At 36.7% G+C, this 19,886-nt stretch overlaps 1 protein-coding gene and 1 pseudogene across 1 annotated transcript; both read left to right on the top strand.

Annotated features, from left to right (window-relative positions):
* The first annotated feature begins 2,915 nt into the window (after positions 1-2,915).
* LOC142172694 (protein LYK5-like) lies at positions 2,916-4,291 on the top strand (annotated as a pseudogene).
* An 11,982-nt stretch (positions 4,292-16,273) lies between these two features.
* Positions 16,274-18,268, top strand: LOC107815895 (lysM domain receptor-like kinase 4). The gene has a single exon (XM_016641543.2). It carries the CDS (start codon positions 16,274-16,276, stop codon positions 18,266-18,268), a length of 1,995 nt encoding a protein of 664 aa, XP_016497029.2.
* Positions 18,269-19,886: the final 1,618 nt, after the last annotated feature.

The following is a 19,886-nucleotide window of genomic DNA, read 5'->3' as shown; positions in this document are numbered from 1 at the left end:
ACAATAATTTGAAATGCATTCGGATTTTTCATTTTTAAAACTTCATCAGCCCTTAGAGTTTGAAGTTTTATCTTTCTCACCTTGTTAACTCCTTGAAGAGAATTTTGTAAAATCTCCCAAGCTTCCTTTGAGGTGGTAAAATCTGCCACCTTCTCAAACATGACATCATCCAAACATTAGTGGATGAGCGTGAGGGCTTTTTGATCGTTCTTCTTTGTCTATACCAAGACATCTTTTTTATTTTGAGGCAGAGTTTGCTCATTATCGGATTTTGCATAATCTCTATCTATAATTTCTCACACATTTTGGGAGCCAAGAATTTCTTTCATATGTAGACCATTTCTCATAATTATCTTTTGTGAGACGGGGGTATTGAAAAGATAACGGACTATTATTTTCCATGGCTCTGATACCACATTGTTAGAAAAGTAATAATAATCTCGCCCAGGAATAATACACACGATAAATAACAATAACACAAGAGATTAACAAAGACACCAAATTTTTAACGGGGTAAAATACAATACCCAACAGAGTAATATTACCACTATAATATTACAATTTAGTAATGTCCAGAGACTACTACAACTTCGAAAGAAATAACACTCTTTATTTAAATATCTCACAAAAATATTACTCGCACTCACTATTTATCTCACAGACTATGATCTGTGGATTATTCTCTCTAACTTCTAGTACTTCTCTTTACTTTTTGGTGTGTTTGAAGAAGTGAGAGAGCTCCTCCTTTTATAGGAGAACATAACTTTGGGCTCCAAGTGTGCTACATGAGAATTTTAATTCTCCTCCACATTTTTGCATACTTTGGCTCCAAGTAAAATCTTCCGCCAAGCTTCTCTACCAAACTAAATTCACAAGTAAAATAGGCACAAGGGTATTGCCAACTATTGCTGACCAATGGGATGGATCCCAAATTTTAAACCTAAACTTTGAGGCATAAAGTAAACCTTCAAGAAAGAAGCATCGATAAGAAGGGAGGAAAAGGAAAAGCAATAAACGAAATCTTAAAGGCAAGGTTATACTTATGTTTCATGTTCCATTTCTCAGAAAATGGCATATCCTCGGCCGTGATTAAATCAGAGGTTTTTACTCGAACGAATCGATCCAACCAGCCTCGATCTCGATCCCCGTCTATACTTGAAAATGGGGCCTTAGTGGCCCAACGGGCAAGTTTTATTAATCCCCCTCGATAAAGTCGGGGATTGTACAGACGCATCAGATGATCGATGGTGAAGGCACATTTCTCGATTTTGCTTATGAAGAAGCGGAGAAGAATTCCTCAGGCGTAGGCACCACAACATGCTTACCGACCCAATTGCAATCTTCATTGACCTTGGAGAAGAGACCGTCGGTGATCGAGCATATATATCTCGAGGCCGGATCGCACCGACCCGGTACAAAAGAGGTTTTCTCGACCATGAAATCAGCACCGATTGGGCACCCCACAGGAATGTACATCTTCAAGAAGGGCTCCAACGTCTTTTCCTCAGTAACAGCAGATGGAACATTTTCCTATTCAGCCGGTCGCAGGGCAGAGGGAGCTTCTTTTTAAGGAAAGAACTTTAAGGTTTTCGCCAATTTTTTTGGAAAGTTATGAGAAAAGAGAAAGTTAAAAGGATATGCTTGATAATTTGGGATGAAGAACAGAAGTTCTTATAAAGAGATTTTAGAGTAATCAGAAAATTGATATTTGGGGATATAGAAATTTCTAATGTACGAGGGCAGAGGTTTTGAAGTAAAGTTTAAATGAGATAATGAGGAGGTATTTATAGTTTGCAAACGATGGTTCAAAACCTGTAATGGTCGGCCAGCAACTGACGCACATTTAATGCTATTAATACGTGACTGACGAGACGTTTCGTAAGTTTTGTCATTTCTGGCGCGAAGTATCGAGACAAAGATCGAGGGCTCATATCATTTCTCGTTGTTTACTCTCCGAAAAATGAGGGGACTATCTGTATAAGGTCGATACCGGGTTTATCTATAGCGTGACAAGATCGGGACTGAAACGTGATGGATTGAAGATTGACCCCAGATTCCATCGAACTAAGGTACGAAGTTAAAACATACGTCTTCAAAGATCATCGAGCCCGTAACTCCGAAACCAATCCTGACTCCGAATAAGCTCAAGAAAACATTATCGGACCAAAATGAAAGGTTGAAATATCCGCAACCGGTCGGATATCACGGCGGGAATCTCGGCATGTATCAATGAGAAACTGATTAATTAGCAAATCATAAGATTCCTTACCTTTTATATCATTGTATCCAAATTAGGACTCCCTTACTATATAAAGGGGATCTAATTATTTATAACACACATTGTAATATGCATCCAAAAGCAATATACTATTGTTATTAGTTCTTATTATCTTATCTTTCTATTCGGGCATCGATTAAGGTACTTTTGACCCGAGGGTGACCAACCTTCACTGCCAAGATTGCCCAACTTTTGTGGCTTGCATTTACTTTTCTATCATTAATTTCAATATTAATTTGATTTTCTCAATTTCTATCAAGTTAGATCACGTATCCTTAAAATCGCGTATAAATTCATATGTTATCCAATTTTGAGGGTAAACAAGTATATACCTATACTTCTACAAAGGATTCTTGTCAAACATTCTTGATCTACAGAGCTAACCAAGATTTCACAACAATCTTTGATGTTTATTACTTGTTTGGTTTTGCTCCTGATAGACTTCTCACATTAAACAACGCCACTTCGTCGTCGCAGATTCTTAAAATTGGTAGAGAGGTAATTGTTCCAATTCAATGTTCTTGTTTAGGTGAATCCTTTCAAGCTAATATTAGCTACCATGCACCTACAAATACAAAATTCAATGACGTTGCTTGTGGAATTTTTAAAGGTTTAGTTAAGTCTATTACACTTTTGGATGAAAATATTTCCAAAAAACAATATTTCTAAAGTCAATTATGATATTAGAGCTGGTACAGAGTTGCTTGTGCCTTTGAAATGTGAATGTCCTGATAAAGTTTTTGATGTTGGATTAAAGTACCTTGTCACATACCCTTTTATTTCAGGAGATGATACAGAAAAAGTAAGTGAAAAATTCAATATTTTTGTTGTAGATATATGGGGTGCTAACCATTTATGTTTTAATCTCAGTGCAGTTTCAAATACAAAATTTTTAGTTCCCTTAAAAGGAGGACCATCTATTAATTTTATAATTCATGATTCTGACCAACCTACTCCTGGTTTTTTTACCAACACAAATAATAGAAAAATCATCCAAAATCCTGAAACTAAGGAAACTCTACATTGTTGTTTTAGTTGTTGGTTTTTTTTTCTGTTTGCTGCAACTTTAGCTGCTTGTGGTTTAAATATAAGGGCCATAAGGAAATTCAAGGCAGAGAAAAATCGTTCTTCGATACATAAAAGCTCTGTTACTTCAGGTTCAACACCAAGAAATTCCCCTCCAATGACTACTAGAAGTTCTACAAATTTATGCGTATCACCTGATTTACTTGCAGGAATAAAGTACTCTTTGGGGGAGTACAACATAGATGAATTGAAAAGAGCGACAGATAATTTTAGTGAAGGAACTAAGATAAAACAAGTAATTGATGTACACTCAAGAATCAATCATGTTAATATTGTTAAGCTTCGAGGTGTTTGTTATGGTGAGGATGACATTTCAGGATCCTATCTTGTGTTTGAATATCCATCAAATGGAACATTAAGGGATTGTTTGTCAAACTCCTTAGCTTCTCTTAGTTGGAATAGAAGAACTCAAATTGCCTTTGACATTGCCACGGGGCTACATTACTTGCACTTTTGCAGTATTCCACCGAATACACACATGAACATAATTAGCAAAAAAATCTTCTTGACTTCGAATTGGATGGCAAAATTAGCTATTTTTTAAGCAAAAGCTATCATTGGAACGACGAAGGAAATTGGAAGTATTGGATGTCTCGGGGGCTGGATTGCCCCTGTGTATCTAGTACATGGCTTAGTGTCTGAAAAATGTACATTTTTGCATTTGGGGTAGTATTACTCGAGCTCATATAAGGAAAAGAAGATGTAGATGGAAGCCTTTTTAGGGATTCAATTACATTTTTGAGAGGGGGAGCTAATGAAGGAGGATGCTTTGAACAATTGAAATTTTTTATTGATCCAAACCTTATGGATTACCCTTTAGCAGAAGCATTATGTTTAGTTGTTTTAGCTAAAGCTTGTATTGAAGATGATCCTCTTCATAGGTCATCTATGAATGATATAATTAAAATTCTTTCTAGAATAGTATGACTTTCTTTAGCCGAGGGTCGATAAGGCCTTCACAAGGTAGGTGTAAGGTTTATGTATACACTATCTTCCTCCGAACCCCGCATGTGGAAATAGATTGGATATGTTGTTGTTGTTTCCAGAATGGTATGGTTTCAGAAACATATTCCATTCATTATGCAATGTTAGTTATCATCAATTAATTGTACTTGCCTCAGTCACATATTAATGTCTCTTTGTAGTTACATTTTCACTTGATTTATGAATTCTTGCTTTCAATTTGTATTCTTTTTAATGAATCCTACTTCCTTTCCATCACTAAGGTCCAGTACTGATTATATATTCATTGATCATCTTTATAGTATTTGTTGAATTATTCTTGTTTTTCAACATGCAATTACAGAAAATGAAGCTCTTCCTAAATAGCTACTATAACTAGCAATATTTACAACTAACTAACCGATTTAATTAATCAACTAACTAGCTACAATGTATAACTATCCCCATCTAGTGTCCAACTCAGCATTAGTGCACTGTAGTGCATCTATATAATTCTTTTACACCCTTCCTCAAGCTAGGAGAGATGAAGATATTCTTTATTCCTAACTTGGATAGAAGATAACAGTGTTGAGCAATAGGAAAGCCCTTAGTCAAGATGTCAGCCTGTTGTTTTTATGATGGCACATAGAGGGTGTCCACCATACCTTGATGAGTCTTCTCCTGAATGAAGTGACAATCAATATAGATATGCTTAGTCCAGTCGTGGAACACAGGATTAGTAGCAATCTGTGTGACAGACTTGCTGTCACTACGCATTGGAATAGGCAGATGTAAGGAAACTCCCAGTTCTTTGTATACACCTATGAGCCAAACAATCTCTGCAACAGTGGTTGCAAGACTCCCGTATTCAGCTTCGGCTGAGCTTCTAGAAATGGTTGCCTGCTTCTTGGTCCTCCAAGAAATGAGAGAGTCTCCAAATTTGATCAAGTATCTAGTTACTGACTTTCTGGTATTGGGACAGGAGGCCCAATATGCATCACAAAAGGCCTGAAGTGTAGGAGAGCTGTGAGATGACATGAGGATACCAAGGCTAGGGGCCTGTTTGACATATCTCACTACCCTAATTGCTGCTTCCGTGTGAGAGTCTTTAGGAGCATGCATAAATTGGCTCAGACATTGCACAACAAAAGCAATGTCTGGCCTAGTAATGGTCAAGTAAAGTAGTGTACCTATAAATCTTTGATAGCTGCTAGGATCCTCTAGTGGTCGATCAGAGGATGAGCAAACATGAGCATCGAATTCACTATTGGTAAGCTTCTGGTTCAACTCCACCGGTGCACCAATTGATCGAGAACCTGCTAACCCCATGTCTGAGATTAATTCCAGAGAATATTTGTGTTGGTGCATCAGAATACCTTCATTACTTCTGGAAAATTCTATCCCCAAAAAATATCTAAATTCACCTAGATCCTTGATCTTGAAATTGTTCTGCAGAACAGCCTTTGTGACATTGATTAGCTCAAGATCATTTCCAGTAATTAATAGATCATCAACATAAAGGAGAATCACTACCAACTTGCTGACTGATTTTTTGGTGAGTAAAGAATAGTCCAAATGACTCTCTGTATAACCAAAACCAGTCAATGCTGAGATCAACTTGATGTTCCATTGCTTGGATGCTTGTTTAAGCCCATAGAGGGACTTGCGTAACCTGCAAACTTTATGTTTACCAGCCTCAGAACTGAAACCTTGAGGAAGATCCATGTACACCTCCTCACGTAAATCACCTTGCAAGAAAGCATTATAAACATCCATTTGATGTAAGGTCCAACCTTTAGATGCAGTTAAAGAAACAACTCCTCTAATAATGACCATTTTAACAACATGAGAGAAAGTTTCTTGACAATTAATTCCATCCTTTTGATTGTAGCCCTTGGCCACTAGCCTTTCTTTAAATCTTTCTACTTCACCATTTGCCTTATACTTGATCTTGTATATCCATTTACATCATATGATCTTCTACCCTTTAGGTAGTGCTACAACTTCCCATGTCTTATTTTATTCTAATGGCCATATCTCAGCTTTCATTGCCTCAAGCCACTTGCTATCTTTGGCAGCCTCCTGATATGATCTGGGCTCAATGATGCTTGAGACATAGGCCACAAAGTTCTGATAAGGCTTGGACAGATGATCATAGCTGACCACTACTAATAGGATAAAGGCATGTGTGCCACTGTCTTTACCTTGCCTTGAGTTACATAGTCCTTGAGCCAGATGGGAGGCTTACTGACTCTCCCTGATTGCCTGACTGCATTCTGTATGGGCTCCTTATTAACAAGTTGCTCCTGAGAAATGAAAGTTGAAGACTGAACATGTGTATCTTGAGTTGGTGAAAGAGAGTCTGCCCTGGGCAAGACATCCTGAGGTTGCACTTATTGCTCAATGGGATCAATGATGAACCTGTCTACCTCCATCTCAGGTTCCCTCAGTACATGTGATTGTTTTCCTAAATTAAATAACAAGTCGTCTGGGCTGGAAGGAACAATTTCTATAGGGGTTAGTGTAGGTATGTGATGCAGAGAACTATCAAGCAAATTAATAGGAGGACTCAGATATTGGAAAGGGTAGATGTCCTCATGAAATGTGACATCTCTACTAACAAAAATAGATTTGTTAGCTATATCATACTGCTTATACCTCTTTTGATTTGCACAATATCCTAGTAAAATAAATTTGATTGCCCTTAGGGAAAATTTATCCTTCTTTCTGACATTTGTGGCATACCAGAGATATCCTATAACTCTCATGTGCTGCAAAGAAGGTTCTTTCCCATATACAATATCATAAGAAGACTTGTTGTCCAGTACTACAGATGACAACCTATTAACAATCTACACAGCCCCAATGATGCATTGACCCCAAAATCTGATAGGTAAGTGTCCCTGAATTCTTATTGCTCTAGCTATTTCTAATATATATTTGTGCCATCGCTCGACCACTCCATTTTGTTGTGGAGTGTAAGTGCAAGAGCTTTGATGAACAATTATATTGGTTTTGAACAAATTACTACAATTGGAGTGGAAGAATTCTGGACCATTGTCAGATCTAAACACCTTAATTTTCTGACCAAATTAAGTAGCCACCATCACAATAAAATCCTTCAATAAAACCACAACATTAGATTTAAGGTGCAGAAAATGAACCCAAGTCCATCTAGAGTAGTCATCAACCAATATAAGAAAATACCCCATTCCATTATGTGTTGGCACCTTATAAGAGCCTTATACATCCACATGTAAGAGAGCAAACATGCTATCTGCCTTGCTACTACTAATTGGGAATGGAACTTTTGTTTGTCTTGCTAAAGAACATACTTCACAATGAGTAATACAAAACTTATCACTATTCTGAAAAGTAGTGAACTTCCTAAGAACAGACATGGGAACATGACCCATTCTCTTGTGCCAGAGTTATGTAGGTACACTGCTTATTGCTGTCATAGACTTCATATTTTCAAATTGGACTGTTGTATTTTGTTAACACAGAACGTATAGCCCATCTACCTCTCTACCAATATCCTTTACCCTCCCAGTGAAGAGATCCTGAAACACATAAAAACTAGGAAAGAATATGATGTAACAATTCAGATCTCTTATCACTTTTTGATACAAATATGAAATTGAACTTAAAAGCTGGCACACACAACACATCTTTGAGGACTTCACCTTCTGTCAATGAGCAATTTCTAATTTGAGACACCTGCTGAATCACCAATTGAAAGTTTCACCTATGCCAGAATTTGCAACTGCATAATTAGTAACTGATACATCAGTGTTCAACATGGATTTTTCACCAACCATGTGGTTAGTTTCCCCAAAATCCACAATCCATTTCAAGTTAGTTAATGTAAAAAATAAAGGTTTACCTGCTAAGCTTACACTTGCATCAGATATGTTTGCCTTCTTTAACATGGTCAAGATTTGACTGTATTGTTCCTTAGTGAAGAATGATGCTACTAGTGTATTCATGTGACCAACTGACTGCTAACCATAATCTCCCCCTACATTCACCAAGTTGACCTTTTTTCCTTTGAAATCAACTCGATATCCTATCACCTTATAGCAGTTCTCTTTCGTCTGACCTTTGATCTGACAAACCTCACATTTCATCAGCTTGAAGCAATTGTCACTATTGTGTCCTTTCATGTTACAATAGTCAAAGTACATATTGTAATTTTTTCTATTCCCCTGTCCCATTCATGTGCCTCATTTTGTTGTGAATAAGGCTGTTGGTTCAGTACCATTTCCCCTTAAATTTAGCATTCCATAAGTTTCTTTCTGACTCTCATCGTGCACAAACGTAGCATATGCTTGATTTACACTAGGAGTTGGTATCATCATGTTTGACTCCTTACTTGGCTATATGAGTCATTAAGTCCCACTAGGAACTGTAGTAACCCCTGGTTTCAGAGATGAACCACATACTCCTTAGATTCATCACAATTATAAGAAGTAAAAGGAATAATTGAATCCATTTCATCCCAAAGGTCTTTTATCTTTGAGTAGTAGACAGAAATAGGTGAAACACCTTGTTTTAGTGTACAAATTGCTCGAAGCAAATGATAGATTCTTGTCAAGTTAACTTTGTCAAATCTTTCCTGAAGATCATTCCAGACATGAAATGCATTTGAACTATAGAGAATTCCACTGAGTAAATTTGCACTTACATTGCTCGTAAGCCAGAAATCACCATTGCATTACAGCGATTCCACTGTTTCACCAGATCTCCTCTATAATCTTCACGTCACACTGAGCCATCTATGAAACATAGCATGTTCTTCACTAGCAAAGCTACTTTCATGGATCAACTCCACAACGAGTAGTTCTCCATTCCGACCAGCTGAATTCCAATTTGAACGACGCCAGGAGTGTCGCCGGCACCAAGGAATAAAGGGTGATTGTGGTCAATCACCATCGAGCTACCGCCAGTGACTCCGCTTGAAGTATCACTCATATTTTCAGTAACTATCTTTTTAATCGCTATTGAATTTGAAAAATAGGGTTTGCTTGCTACACTATCTCTGAATTCCTCGTTTTTCACTGTCAATTTTGTGAAAAATCCCTCAATCTAGTAGCTAGTTAGTTCTGATACCATGTTAAGTTGGCCGATTATCAGCCATGATTTAAGAGATGAGGAGCAGAAGAAGAATGAAGATAGAGCAAGGAGAAATCGACAGCTTCTAGAATAATCTGATCAACATGCAATTACAGAAAATGAAGCTCTGCCTAAATAGCTATTGTATCTAGCAATATATACAACTAACTAACCGACTTAATTAATCAACTAACTAGCTACAATGTACAACTGTCCCTAGCTAGTGTCCAACTCAACAATAGTGCACTGTAGTGCATCTATGTAATTCCTTTACACCTATCATTTGTGAGATTATAATGGGTATATATGTTGTTGTTAAATTATTCTTGTCAAACTTTTTCACCTTCAGGTTAAGGTTTAAATGTTTAAATTAAATAATCCTAATATCGTAGCCAAGAAAATAAATTAAATATTCTGCTAGCATCATATAAAAAATAGTAGTCCGGTGCACTAAATTCCCGTTATATATGCACGGGTTCGGGGAAGAGCCGGACCAGAAAGATCTATTGTACGCAGCCTTACCTTGCATTTTTGCAAGAGGCTGTTTCCACGGCTCGACCAGTGACCTCCTGGTCATATGACAACAACTTTACCGTGAATGCTCCCCTTCTCTATCAGCATATAGCCGTAAAAATTTCGTACGTTCTCAGTGTAGATAAGTTAAAACATTAGAGCGTATTAGTTTATTTATTTTAATTTGTGACGGGGACATCTGATTTTTGTAATAGTACAAATTATGCTCTATGTATGCTAGCTTCAACAACGATAAAGAAATTTTCTAATCCAGTTTTGGAAGGAACAAATGGACTATCTGTTGAACATATGCATGACTAGTAGAATCTATATTGTGCTTTGCCAATTGTTTGACATAATCTTGTCCAATAGTTAATTACTTGTTGCCTAACTCTAATTAATGAATCTTTCCTACATTTGTTGCTTTTGTGGGGTTAGTAGAATAAAAAATGAAGACAAATATGTCGAAGACTGAAAATGAGAGGCCTACTGGTACAAAGAACAAGTGCCACTAATTTATTTTGCTACAATTCAATAAATAATAAATAGAACCAAGAAATACACTATATTGTGGAAAGAATTCCGACCATGTTATGAAAATACATGGATGATAACGGCCATTAACGGGATAAGGCCATTTCTAGCTCATATACTGAACTCAATTTTATTGTATATAAACAAAATCATTGTGACAGTAACTATAAATATGGCAAGTTACGTCTAAGATTGTACGTAGAATCATTTTTATTATTCTTTAGGATCATTTGGTCGATAGAGTCGGATCGGTCGTTTGTTTGCTGCTTGGACTGGTCTTGAATTTGTTTCAGATTCCTGCAAAAAAAAAAATTATGATCAAATAAAGAATTAGCACCCAAGGTACCAAATATGAGTCATTTTGACAAATTTTGAAATATTTGACGTTTTAGACAATAAGTAAGAGTTTACCTTTTTTTCCCCTTCAAATTTACATTTACTACTCCAATTAATGGAGTATTAATTAAGTGTGACGTATAAAACAAAAACTAAAAATCTATTTAATTTAATCGAATATTTTTATGATTAAGGATAATCATATATTTCTTAAAGGGTTTGCCAAAATCTTAAAATGTTACTAAAAAATATGGACCGAAGGTGAAGTGTAGCAACTTACGTCATGAACAGCCTCGCGGATTAGTTTCATTTGCTCTTTTGTAACAGTTCTCACCTAAGAAAATATAAAGCAAACGAAATTGAATATTAAACTTCAAATTGATAGTGGCAAAAAGAATAATCACAGCATAGATAGAACGCTAGAGTTTTTAAATTACCTTTCTTACAATAGTCCAGACAACATCTTGAGTGCAAGGAGGAACAGTCAAGGAGCCAATATATCTGTAATATTTTCTGCTACCTAACTTCACTTGTTTTGGATCAATAACTCCAATATTTCTTTCCACACCTTTTGTATGGGCTAGAGCCTTTAAATCATCCTCGATCTGTAACAAGAGATAGAGGCGGAAACATGATTTAAAGTTTATGCGTTTTGAATTTGCAATCGAACCCATAGCTCGTTGGTTACTGGGTTCGCAATTAAGTATTAATACATATTTAATGAATTTTCTAGTACAAATATATCGTCTAAGCAAAAAGTTACTAGGTTCGTCCGAACTGGTTCAAGATAATGAAATCAGTAGGGAATATGAACGAACCCACTTGAACTAACACATCTTCAATCACTCCTTCAGGATGAGCAAGGGAGCGATCAACCAACTGTAAGATTACTGTTGTTGCGCGCGGCTCACCCAACCCCAACTATCTGAACACAGATAGCAACATCAAATTGATGCTCACTCCAAGATCACATAACGTTCGCCTAACTGCATGTTTACCAATTGAGATTTGGATAGTGAAACTACCCGGATCCTTCAATTTCTGAGGTAGCTTGCTTTGAATTCTTGAGCCACATTCCTCATTGAGTGCCACAGTCTCGAACTCGGTCAACCTCCTTTTATTGGCCACTACGTCCTTGATGTATTTTGCATATTTGGGTACTTCTTGCAGGATGTCTACCAGTGGAATATTAATTTGCACCCACTTCAAAATATTGAGAAACTTTTTATACGCGGCACTATCCTTCAATTTCTGCAATCTTTGAGGGAACGGAGGTGATGGCCTCTCAACCAATGGTGGGGTTTGCTTAGCCACAGCCTCTTCGGCTGGCTTCTCTGACTCTTTTGATTTTTCTGATTCTGACAATATAGTGGCCGGATTCTCATTAAAGGTTACTTGTTTTCTCTTTTTCAACTGGACTTCTTCTAATTGTCTCCCATTCCTTAATGACACAACATTAATAGATGCCTTAGGATTAGCCTTAGTATCGTTGGAAAGAGCTCCAATTGGTCGAGTATTTTGGGAACTAGCAAATTGTCCCATTTGTCGCTCCAAATTTCTCATTGCTGCGGCTTGGGCCTGCTGGCCAGCCATCACTTTCTTCATCATGATGTGTGGGCTTGCTGCTTAGCCATCTTCTTCATCAGTTCCTCAATGTGACTTGTTGAGTTTGCATTTTGCTCAGCTTGAGGTGGTCTATATTGTTGTTGAGGTGCTTGTGGTCAATATTGATTCTTAGCACCTTGGTTTTCACCCCAAGAGAAGTTTGGGTGGTTCCTCCAGTTAGGATTGTAGGTGTTCCCATACTGGTTTGTCTGGCCCCTATATGCATTACCCACAAAATAGATTAACTGGGTATAAATCGCTCGTATGACCCTCGCCACATACTTCTCAAAACAATTGAACCTATTGCACTGGTTGAGCTTGTTGCTTGTTAATAACCAAGGTCATTTGATTGACTTAGTTTGTCAATGTGGAAATCTGCACTGGTAATGCCGAGACGACATCTAACTCGAGAACCCTATAGATTTTTACAATTTGTGTCTGCCCATCTCTCCTTGCCAATCAGGATTGCTTTTGGAGAATTTGTTCAACAACGCATATATCTCATCAAAGCTTTTCTCCAACACTTGACCTCCAGCTGTAGCATCTACCACAATCTTTGTCTCAGGATATAGCCCTTCTATGAATGTGTGAGCTAACACTTCATTTGTCTGATTGTGATGAGGACAGTCTCTTAGCAACCCCTTAAACCTCTCCCTAGCTGAGTATAAAGACTCCCCCGATTTCTATTTGAATGCGACTATCTCACTTCTGATCTTTGCACTTTTGCCTAAAGGAAAGAACCTTGCCAGGTCATTCCATGATGTAATAGAATTAGCTGGTTCTGCCTTCGGCCATCACTTTGCTTCGTCCAACAGAGAGAACGGGAAAAGTGTGAGCCTCACATAGTCTGGAGTGACTCCGTTAGTGATGTAAGTATCACTAATCTCCAAGAAATTCAGGATATCTGTTGTGGATCCTCGTGTGGAAGACCCATTAACTGCCCATTCACATGAGGTAGCTGGATCATGCTCTGTTTTAGCTTAAAGTGCCCAGTGATTCTGGGCTTCACAATGCTAGAGGTAACATTAGCAATGTTGGGCATAGCCATCTCCTGAACAACCATACGTTGCTCCTCTTCCATGTTCACAGGAAATTGAACAAGTGCATGAAGATTATTTGTATCATTTACTTCCCTCAACCTCCTATGAAATGTTCTCTCAGGTTCGGGATCAAATCCTTAAAGTCTGTCCTGGCTTCTGACCCTGCGCATTCAATCAAAGTTCCTGAGATCAGAGTAACAATCAAGTAATGTTAGACTTGACGAAATAAACAATGAAAGCAAAAACTAGAGAGTAGTCAATATTCAAGTCCCCGTCAATGGTGCCAAAAACTTGTTGCTCCCAAATGCACATGCAAGTGTACGCAGTTGTGCAAGTAATAAAATGATAAGTCGAGTGTCGAACCCACAGAGACTTGTATCAAGTATCCACTAAATTCACCAAGATTGTTATTCAGTCGAGCCAATTTGAGTTCAAGAGTTTAATTATACTAAACTATAATTCTAAGTAGTAACTAAATTATCAAGCAATAAAACAGTTGTTGTGTATTCAGTAGAGACAAATATTCTAGGGTTGTGATCAATTCACCAATCCTATTATATTCTAGTTAACTTTCCCCTTCATACAATTCACTCATGGTTGCTAATTAATCGAACAATTGCTCTCATAGCCTTCTTTCGAAGTACTACTCGCTTATTCAAAATAGATTAATGCCTATATTCCTATGAAATCAATTTATTAAGAACGCATTAAGATTAAGATATTTAATTAAGCATGGTGACTAGGTATATTCCTATCCTAACCACAAATCCGCCTCCCTCCCAGAGTTAAGATCGTGCTCTCTTTAATTCTTCTCTAATCTAAACATGGCTTTCCCAAGCATAGCATAAATAGGAAATAGAACCTAACTGTTGGACAGAAAATTAAGCAATTAATCACAAAATTGAAGAAACAACCATATATTGGTGAATTATAATCAAGGTTAAGTCGACATTAAATATCAATATTCATGGCTAAATCACAACCCTAGAACTATGGGTTTTAGCCACTCTTGATAGTATCAAACAAATTCATAAGTGTTGGATAATTAAAAATACTAAGAAACGATGAAGAAATCTGAGATATCCTTGCTCCGGGATGTTCATCGTGTGTCTCTAGGTCTAAAGTGTGTCCAAAGTTCAAAAAATAACATTTTCCATGTATTTATACCAAGTAGGGTCGGACCAAGACAAAATCTCCTTTTCCTAGCTGAAATAGGAAAACTTGCAAACTTATTGTTTTTCATGCGTTGCCCAGTGCGTCACACTAATGCCTTTTGATGTCAGACCACAAAAAACCCAGCCTCTGAACTTTAGAGATTTCTGACAAAACTTTGCATAATGCGTCGCACAGCGCCTCGCACTAGTGCATTTCTTCAGCAGTTGCTTCTTCCTTGAATTTTGACGTCCAGAATTAGTTCTCGACCCCCGAAAACGATCCAGGCTTCAACCCTTGAGCTTGTACTCAAACTTCAAAGTTCCACATAGCTCGAATTAGTTCCAAAGTTCAGAAAATAATATTTTTCCATGTATTTATACCAAGTAGGGTCGGACCAAGACGAAATTTCCTTTTCCTAGCCGAAATAGGAAAACTTGCAAACTTATTGCTTTTCATGCGTCGCCCGGTGCGTCTCACTAATGCCTTTTCCTGTCACACCACAAAAAATACAGTCTCTTAACTTTATAAATTTCTGACAAAACTTTGCATTAATGCGTCGCACAGTGCCTCGCATTACCCACACTAGTGCATTTCTTCAGCAGTTGCTTCTTCCTTGAATTTTGACGTTAAGAATTGATCCTCGACCCCCGAACACGATCCCGACTTCATTCCTTGGGATTTTACTCAGACTTCAAAGCTCCACATAGCTCGAATTAGTACCACAACATCTCCATAACACAGAATCACTCCTACAAGGCATAAAACACACAATAAGTGAAAAACACTAGCGATTAAAGATCAAACACAATAAAGGTGCAGTAAATTAGAGTGCGATAAGCGACTAAAATACGCAATTATAGCCTACCATCAGAATCCCACATCGACAAAATACGGGAGAGATGTTGGCTATATAAGTAGACATGCCTTAGACTCTAGTGGCGCGTTTTAAAGTCGTGCGGGCCTAGGCCCGAAGCGGACAATATCACTAGTAAGTTAGGCTGTTACATATGATATTTGAGTCACTCCGCATGCAACCTTGAACGGTGGTAGGGAAAATCCATGAGGGGGTGTATATGACACCCTAGGCGAATTCCATATCGATAAAATACGTGAGAGATGCTGGGTATATAAATAGACATGTCTTAGACTCTACTGACGTGTTTTAAAGCCGCGCGAGCCTATTTCCAAAGCGGACAATTATACTAGTGGATTGGGCTGTTACATATGATTATAATCCCGAATCCATAAGGTTTAAATCCTAGCTCCGCCTCTGTTTCTGGTATTTCAACTTCACATAAGCTATATGGAGTTTAATACTGAAAGCTGAATGATGTATTAGTTATACATAAATTATCTTTATAATGCAAAGTTTTATACTGAAAACTGAATATTGTATAGGTTATACCGAATTATTGACTCGGATTATTGTATAAGGACAGAGCTATGTCACTCTTATCAGCTAGAAACATATCCAGGCTCCATCACAAACGTCAGAAAATATTCCATCTTTTTTTTTCGTCTACTTACCAATTACTAGTAGTCGTAGATAACAGTTGGATACAAAATGGCCGGCTGCTAATGTTGCCTTTCATATAAAAATTTCCATTACCAACTCAGTCACAATTTGTTATTACTATATAGAAAAGCAAAGGAAATGAATAAAAAATTAATGGTCATTCCTTTCATATACTTCACTGCTTGGCCTGCCATTAAATCTCATTGGACATATTTTCAATGCTTGAGCAGAATCCTTGAGCAGAATCCTTACCATCTAAATTTTAATTTGTATGTCATGAATTTTCAATGGCTTCTAGTAATTTGCATCTGCATTAGCTCAAGCTATGGCCAACAATTCTATGATTCAACCTCATGTTTTTCTAATATCAGTTCTCCAGGTACAAGATATACTTGTACTTCTCTAAATGATTCTTGTCAAACATTCTTGATCTATAGAACTAATCAAGATTTCACAACAATATCTGATGTTTCTTACTTGCTTGGTTTTTCTCCAGATGTACTACTCACCTTAAACAATGTCACTTCGTCGTCGCAGATTCTTGAAATTGGTAGAGAGGTAATTGTTCCAATTCAATGTTCTTGTTTAGGTGAATCCTTTCAAGCTAATATTAGCTACCATTCACCTACAAACACAAAATTCGACGACGTTGCTTGTGGAGTTTTTGAAGGTTTAGTTAAATCCATTACACTTTTGGAGGAAAATATTTCCAAGAAAACCAATATTTCTGATGTCAATTATGATATCAAAGCTGGTACAGAGTTGCTAATGCCTTTGAAATGTGCATGTCCTGGTAAATTTTTTGATGTTGGATTAAAGTACCTTATCACATACCCTTTTATTTCAGGAGATGATACAGGAAAAGTAAGTGAAAAATTCAATATTTCTATTGAAGATATATGGGGTGCTAACCATTTAAGTTTTAATCCCACTATATTTTCAAATACAGCAATTTTAGTTCCCTTGAGAGGAGAACCCTCTATTAATTTCAGCATACATGATTCTGATTCTCCTACTCCTGATTTTTTACCAACACAAATGGTAGAAAAATTATCCAAAAACCTGAAACTAAAGAAACTTTACATTTCAGTGTCAGTTGTTGGTTTTTTCCTGTTTGCTGCAACTTTAGTTGCTTGTGGTTTATATATAAGGGCCATAAGGAAATTCAAGGCAGAGAAAAATCGTTCTTCGATACATAAAAGCTCTGTTACTTCAGGTTCAACACCAAGAAATTCCCCTCCAACGACTACTAGAAGTTCCACGAATTTGTGCTTATCACCTGATTTACTTGCAGGAATAAAGTACTCTTTGGGGGAGTACAACATAGATGAATTGAAAAGAGCGACGAATAATTTTAGTGAAGGAACTAAGATAAGTGACAATGTATACAAGGGTTGTGTTGATAATGCTGAAGTATTGATCAAGAAAATAAGATTTGAGGACACAAAACAAGTAATTGATGTACACTCAAGAATCAATCATGTCAATATTGTTAACCTTCGAGGTGTTTGTTATGGAGAGGATGACATTTCAGGATCTTATCTTGTGTTTGAATATTCATCAAATGGAACATTAAGGGATTGTTTGTCAAACTCCTTAGCTTCTCTTAGTTGGCATAAAAGAACTCAAATTGCCTTTGACATTGCCAGAGGGTTACATTACTTGCACTTTTGCACTATTCCACCTTATACACACATGAACATAAATAGCAAAAATATCTTCTTGACTCCGAATTGGAGGGCAAAGCTTGCTGTTTTTGGAGCGAAGGTTGTCATTGGAACGACAAAGAAAATTGGAAGTATTGGAAGTCTCGGAGGCTGGATTGCCCCCGAGCATCTAGTACATGGCTTAGTGTCTGAAAAAGTGGACATTTTTGCATTCGGGGTAGTATTAGTCGAGCTGATATCGGGAAAAGAAGATGTTGATGGGAATTTTTTGAGGTATTCAATTACATTTTTGAGAGGGGAAGCTAATGAAGGAGGATGCTTCGAACAGTTGAAATTTTCCATTGATCCATGCCTTAGGGAAGATTACCCTTTAGCAGAAGCATTATGTTTAGTTGTTTTAGCTAAAGCTTGTATTGAAGATGATCCTCTTCATAGGCCATCTATGGATGATATAATTAAAGTTCTTGCTAGAATGGTATGATTTTATTTAGCCGAGGGTCTACATTTAGGTGAGGATCGATAGGACCTCCACAAGATAAGTGTAAGATCTGTGTACGTACTAGCTTCCACAGACCCCACATGTGGAAATACAATGAATATGTTATTGTTGTTGCCAAAATGGTATGATTTCAAAAATATATTCCATTCATCACCATATGCAATGTTAGTAACATCAATTAATTGTACTTGCCCTAGTCAAATATTAATTGTCTCTTTGTAGCTACAGTTTTCACTAGATCTATGAATTCTTGCTTTCAATTTGTATTCATTTTAATAAATCCTACTTCCTTTCCATCACTAAGGTACAGTAAGGTAGTTCGCATCTTCACAGACATGTCGTCTATTTCATCGAGCCTCTCTCCGAGACAGTGCACATATCGTTATGTCTTTCGTGCGGATCGAAACTTACCCGATAAATAATTTCGCTAGCTTAGGACAATTATAGTTACGTCCGTCTTTCAGCGGAGCGACCTCCATTATTCCTAATATGATTTCTAATCAAGAAAGATTAAACACATGATTTTTAGTAACATTTCAAGGGAATGTTACTAATGGAACATGTAGGAATAATAGGTCCTATTACTCAATATATATTCATTGATCGATCTTTATAGTGTTTGTTGAATTATTCTTGTCAAACATTTTCGCTTTCAGATTAAGGTCTAAATTTCTAAATTAAATAACCCTAATATCATAGCCAAAAAAATAAAGTAAATAGACCTCTATGCATATGGTAAGATATAGTAAAAATTATATTCCTTGCACTGTCAGTAATATACGTTAAATCATCTGATTTTTGTAATAATGCAAATTATGCTTTGTTGAGCTTAATAAAACTTGTGTTTTATTAAGGAAACTTTACCAATAGAACGTTGCTTATAGAGAGGAATGAAGTATAGATTCTAAACTTGTACTTTGTTATGGAAACTTTACCAATGGAAGGTTGTTTATATAGAAGAATAAATTAAAGTAGCATTAGTGGAAATAGAAATGTGAAATTGACCAAGAAGATATAGCTGGCTTTGACCACAAGAATAATGTGAAGAAGTTTTCAAGCTATATTTGAGTAGCTGAGCAGGTTTGAATTATATGTTGTTTCTATTAGTTAAAAAACATAGGATAATTAATAATAGCAAATAAAATGACCACCGACTATTTCCATGATTTTTCCTAGTGCAAATTATATTCAATGTTTAATCAGAATCGTTTGTTGAAAAGGACCGTTTGTAATTTTTTTTTGTCTAGTTAGATTTATTAATCTCATGTCATTATGTTGTTGCACCACTGTCAGGGTTCATGTTTATGATGTTGGGATAGAATATAAAAATAAAATAAAAAAACGAAAAAATAGAGTTTATCATTATACGAGTGAGAACACTATTGATTCTCCTAACCGGGGAGGGGGTTAAATTTCACAAATGGTCATATAACTATGACTCTTTTTTTACCAAAGCCATATAACTTTATTTTCTCACACAAAAATCATATAACTATGATCTTTTTCACTAAAGTCATACTATAACTTTGTTTTCTCACACAAAAATCGTAATACTTTCACTAACGCGCACAAAAATCATAAAACTTTCACTAACTCACAC

The sequence above is a fragment of the Nicotiana tabacum genome, chromosome 18 (genome assembly GCF_000715075.1).
Source record: "Nicotiana tabacum cultivar K326 chromosome 18, ASM71507v2, whole genome shotgun sequence".
In the NCBI taxonomy this organism is placed as follows: Eukaryota; Viridiplantae; Streptophyta; class Magnoliopsida; order Solanales; family Solanaceae; genus Nicotiana; species Nicotiana tabacum.
Note: the sequence above shows the minus strand (reverse complement) of the source record. Positions and strands in the feature narration are given on the sequence as shown.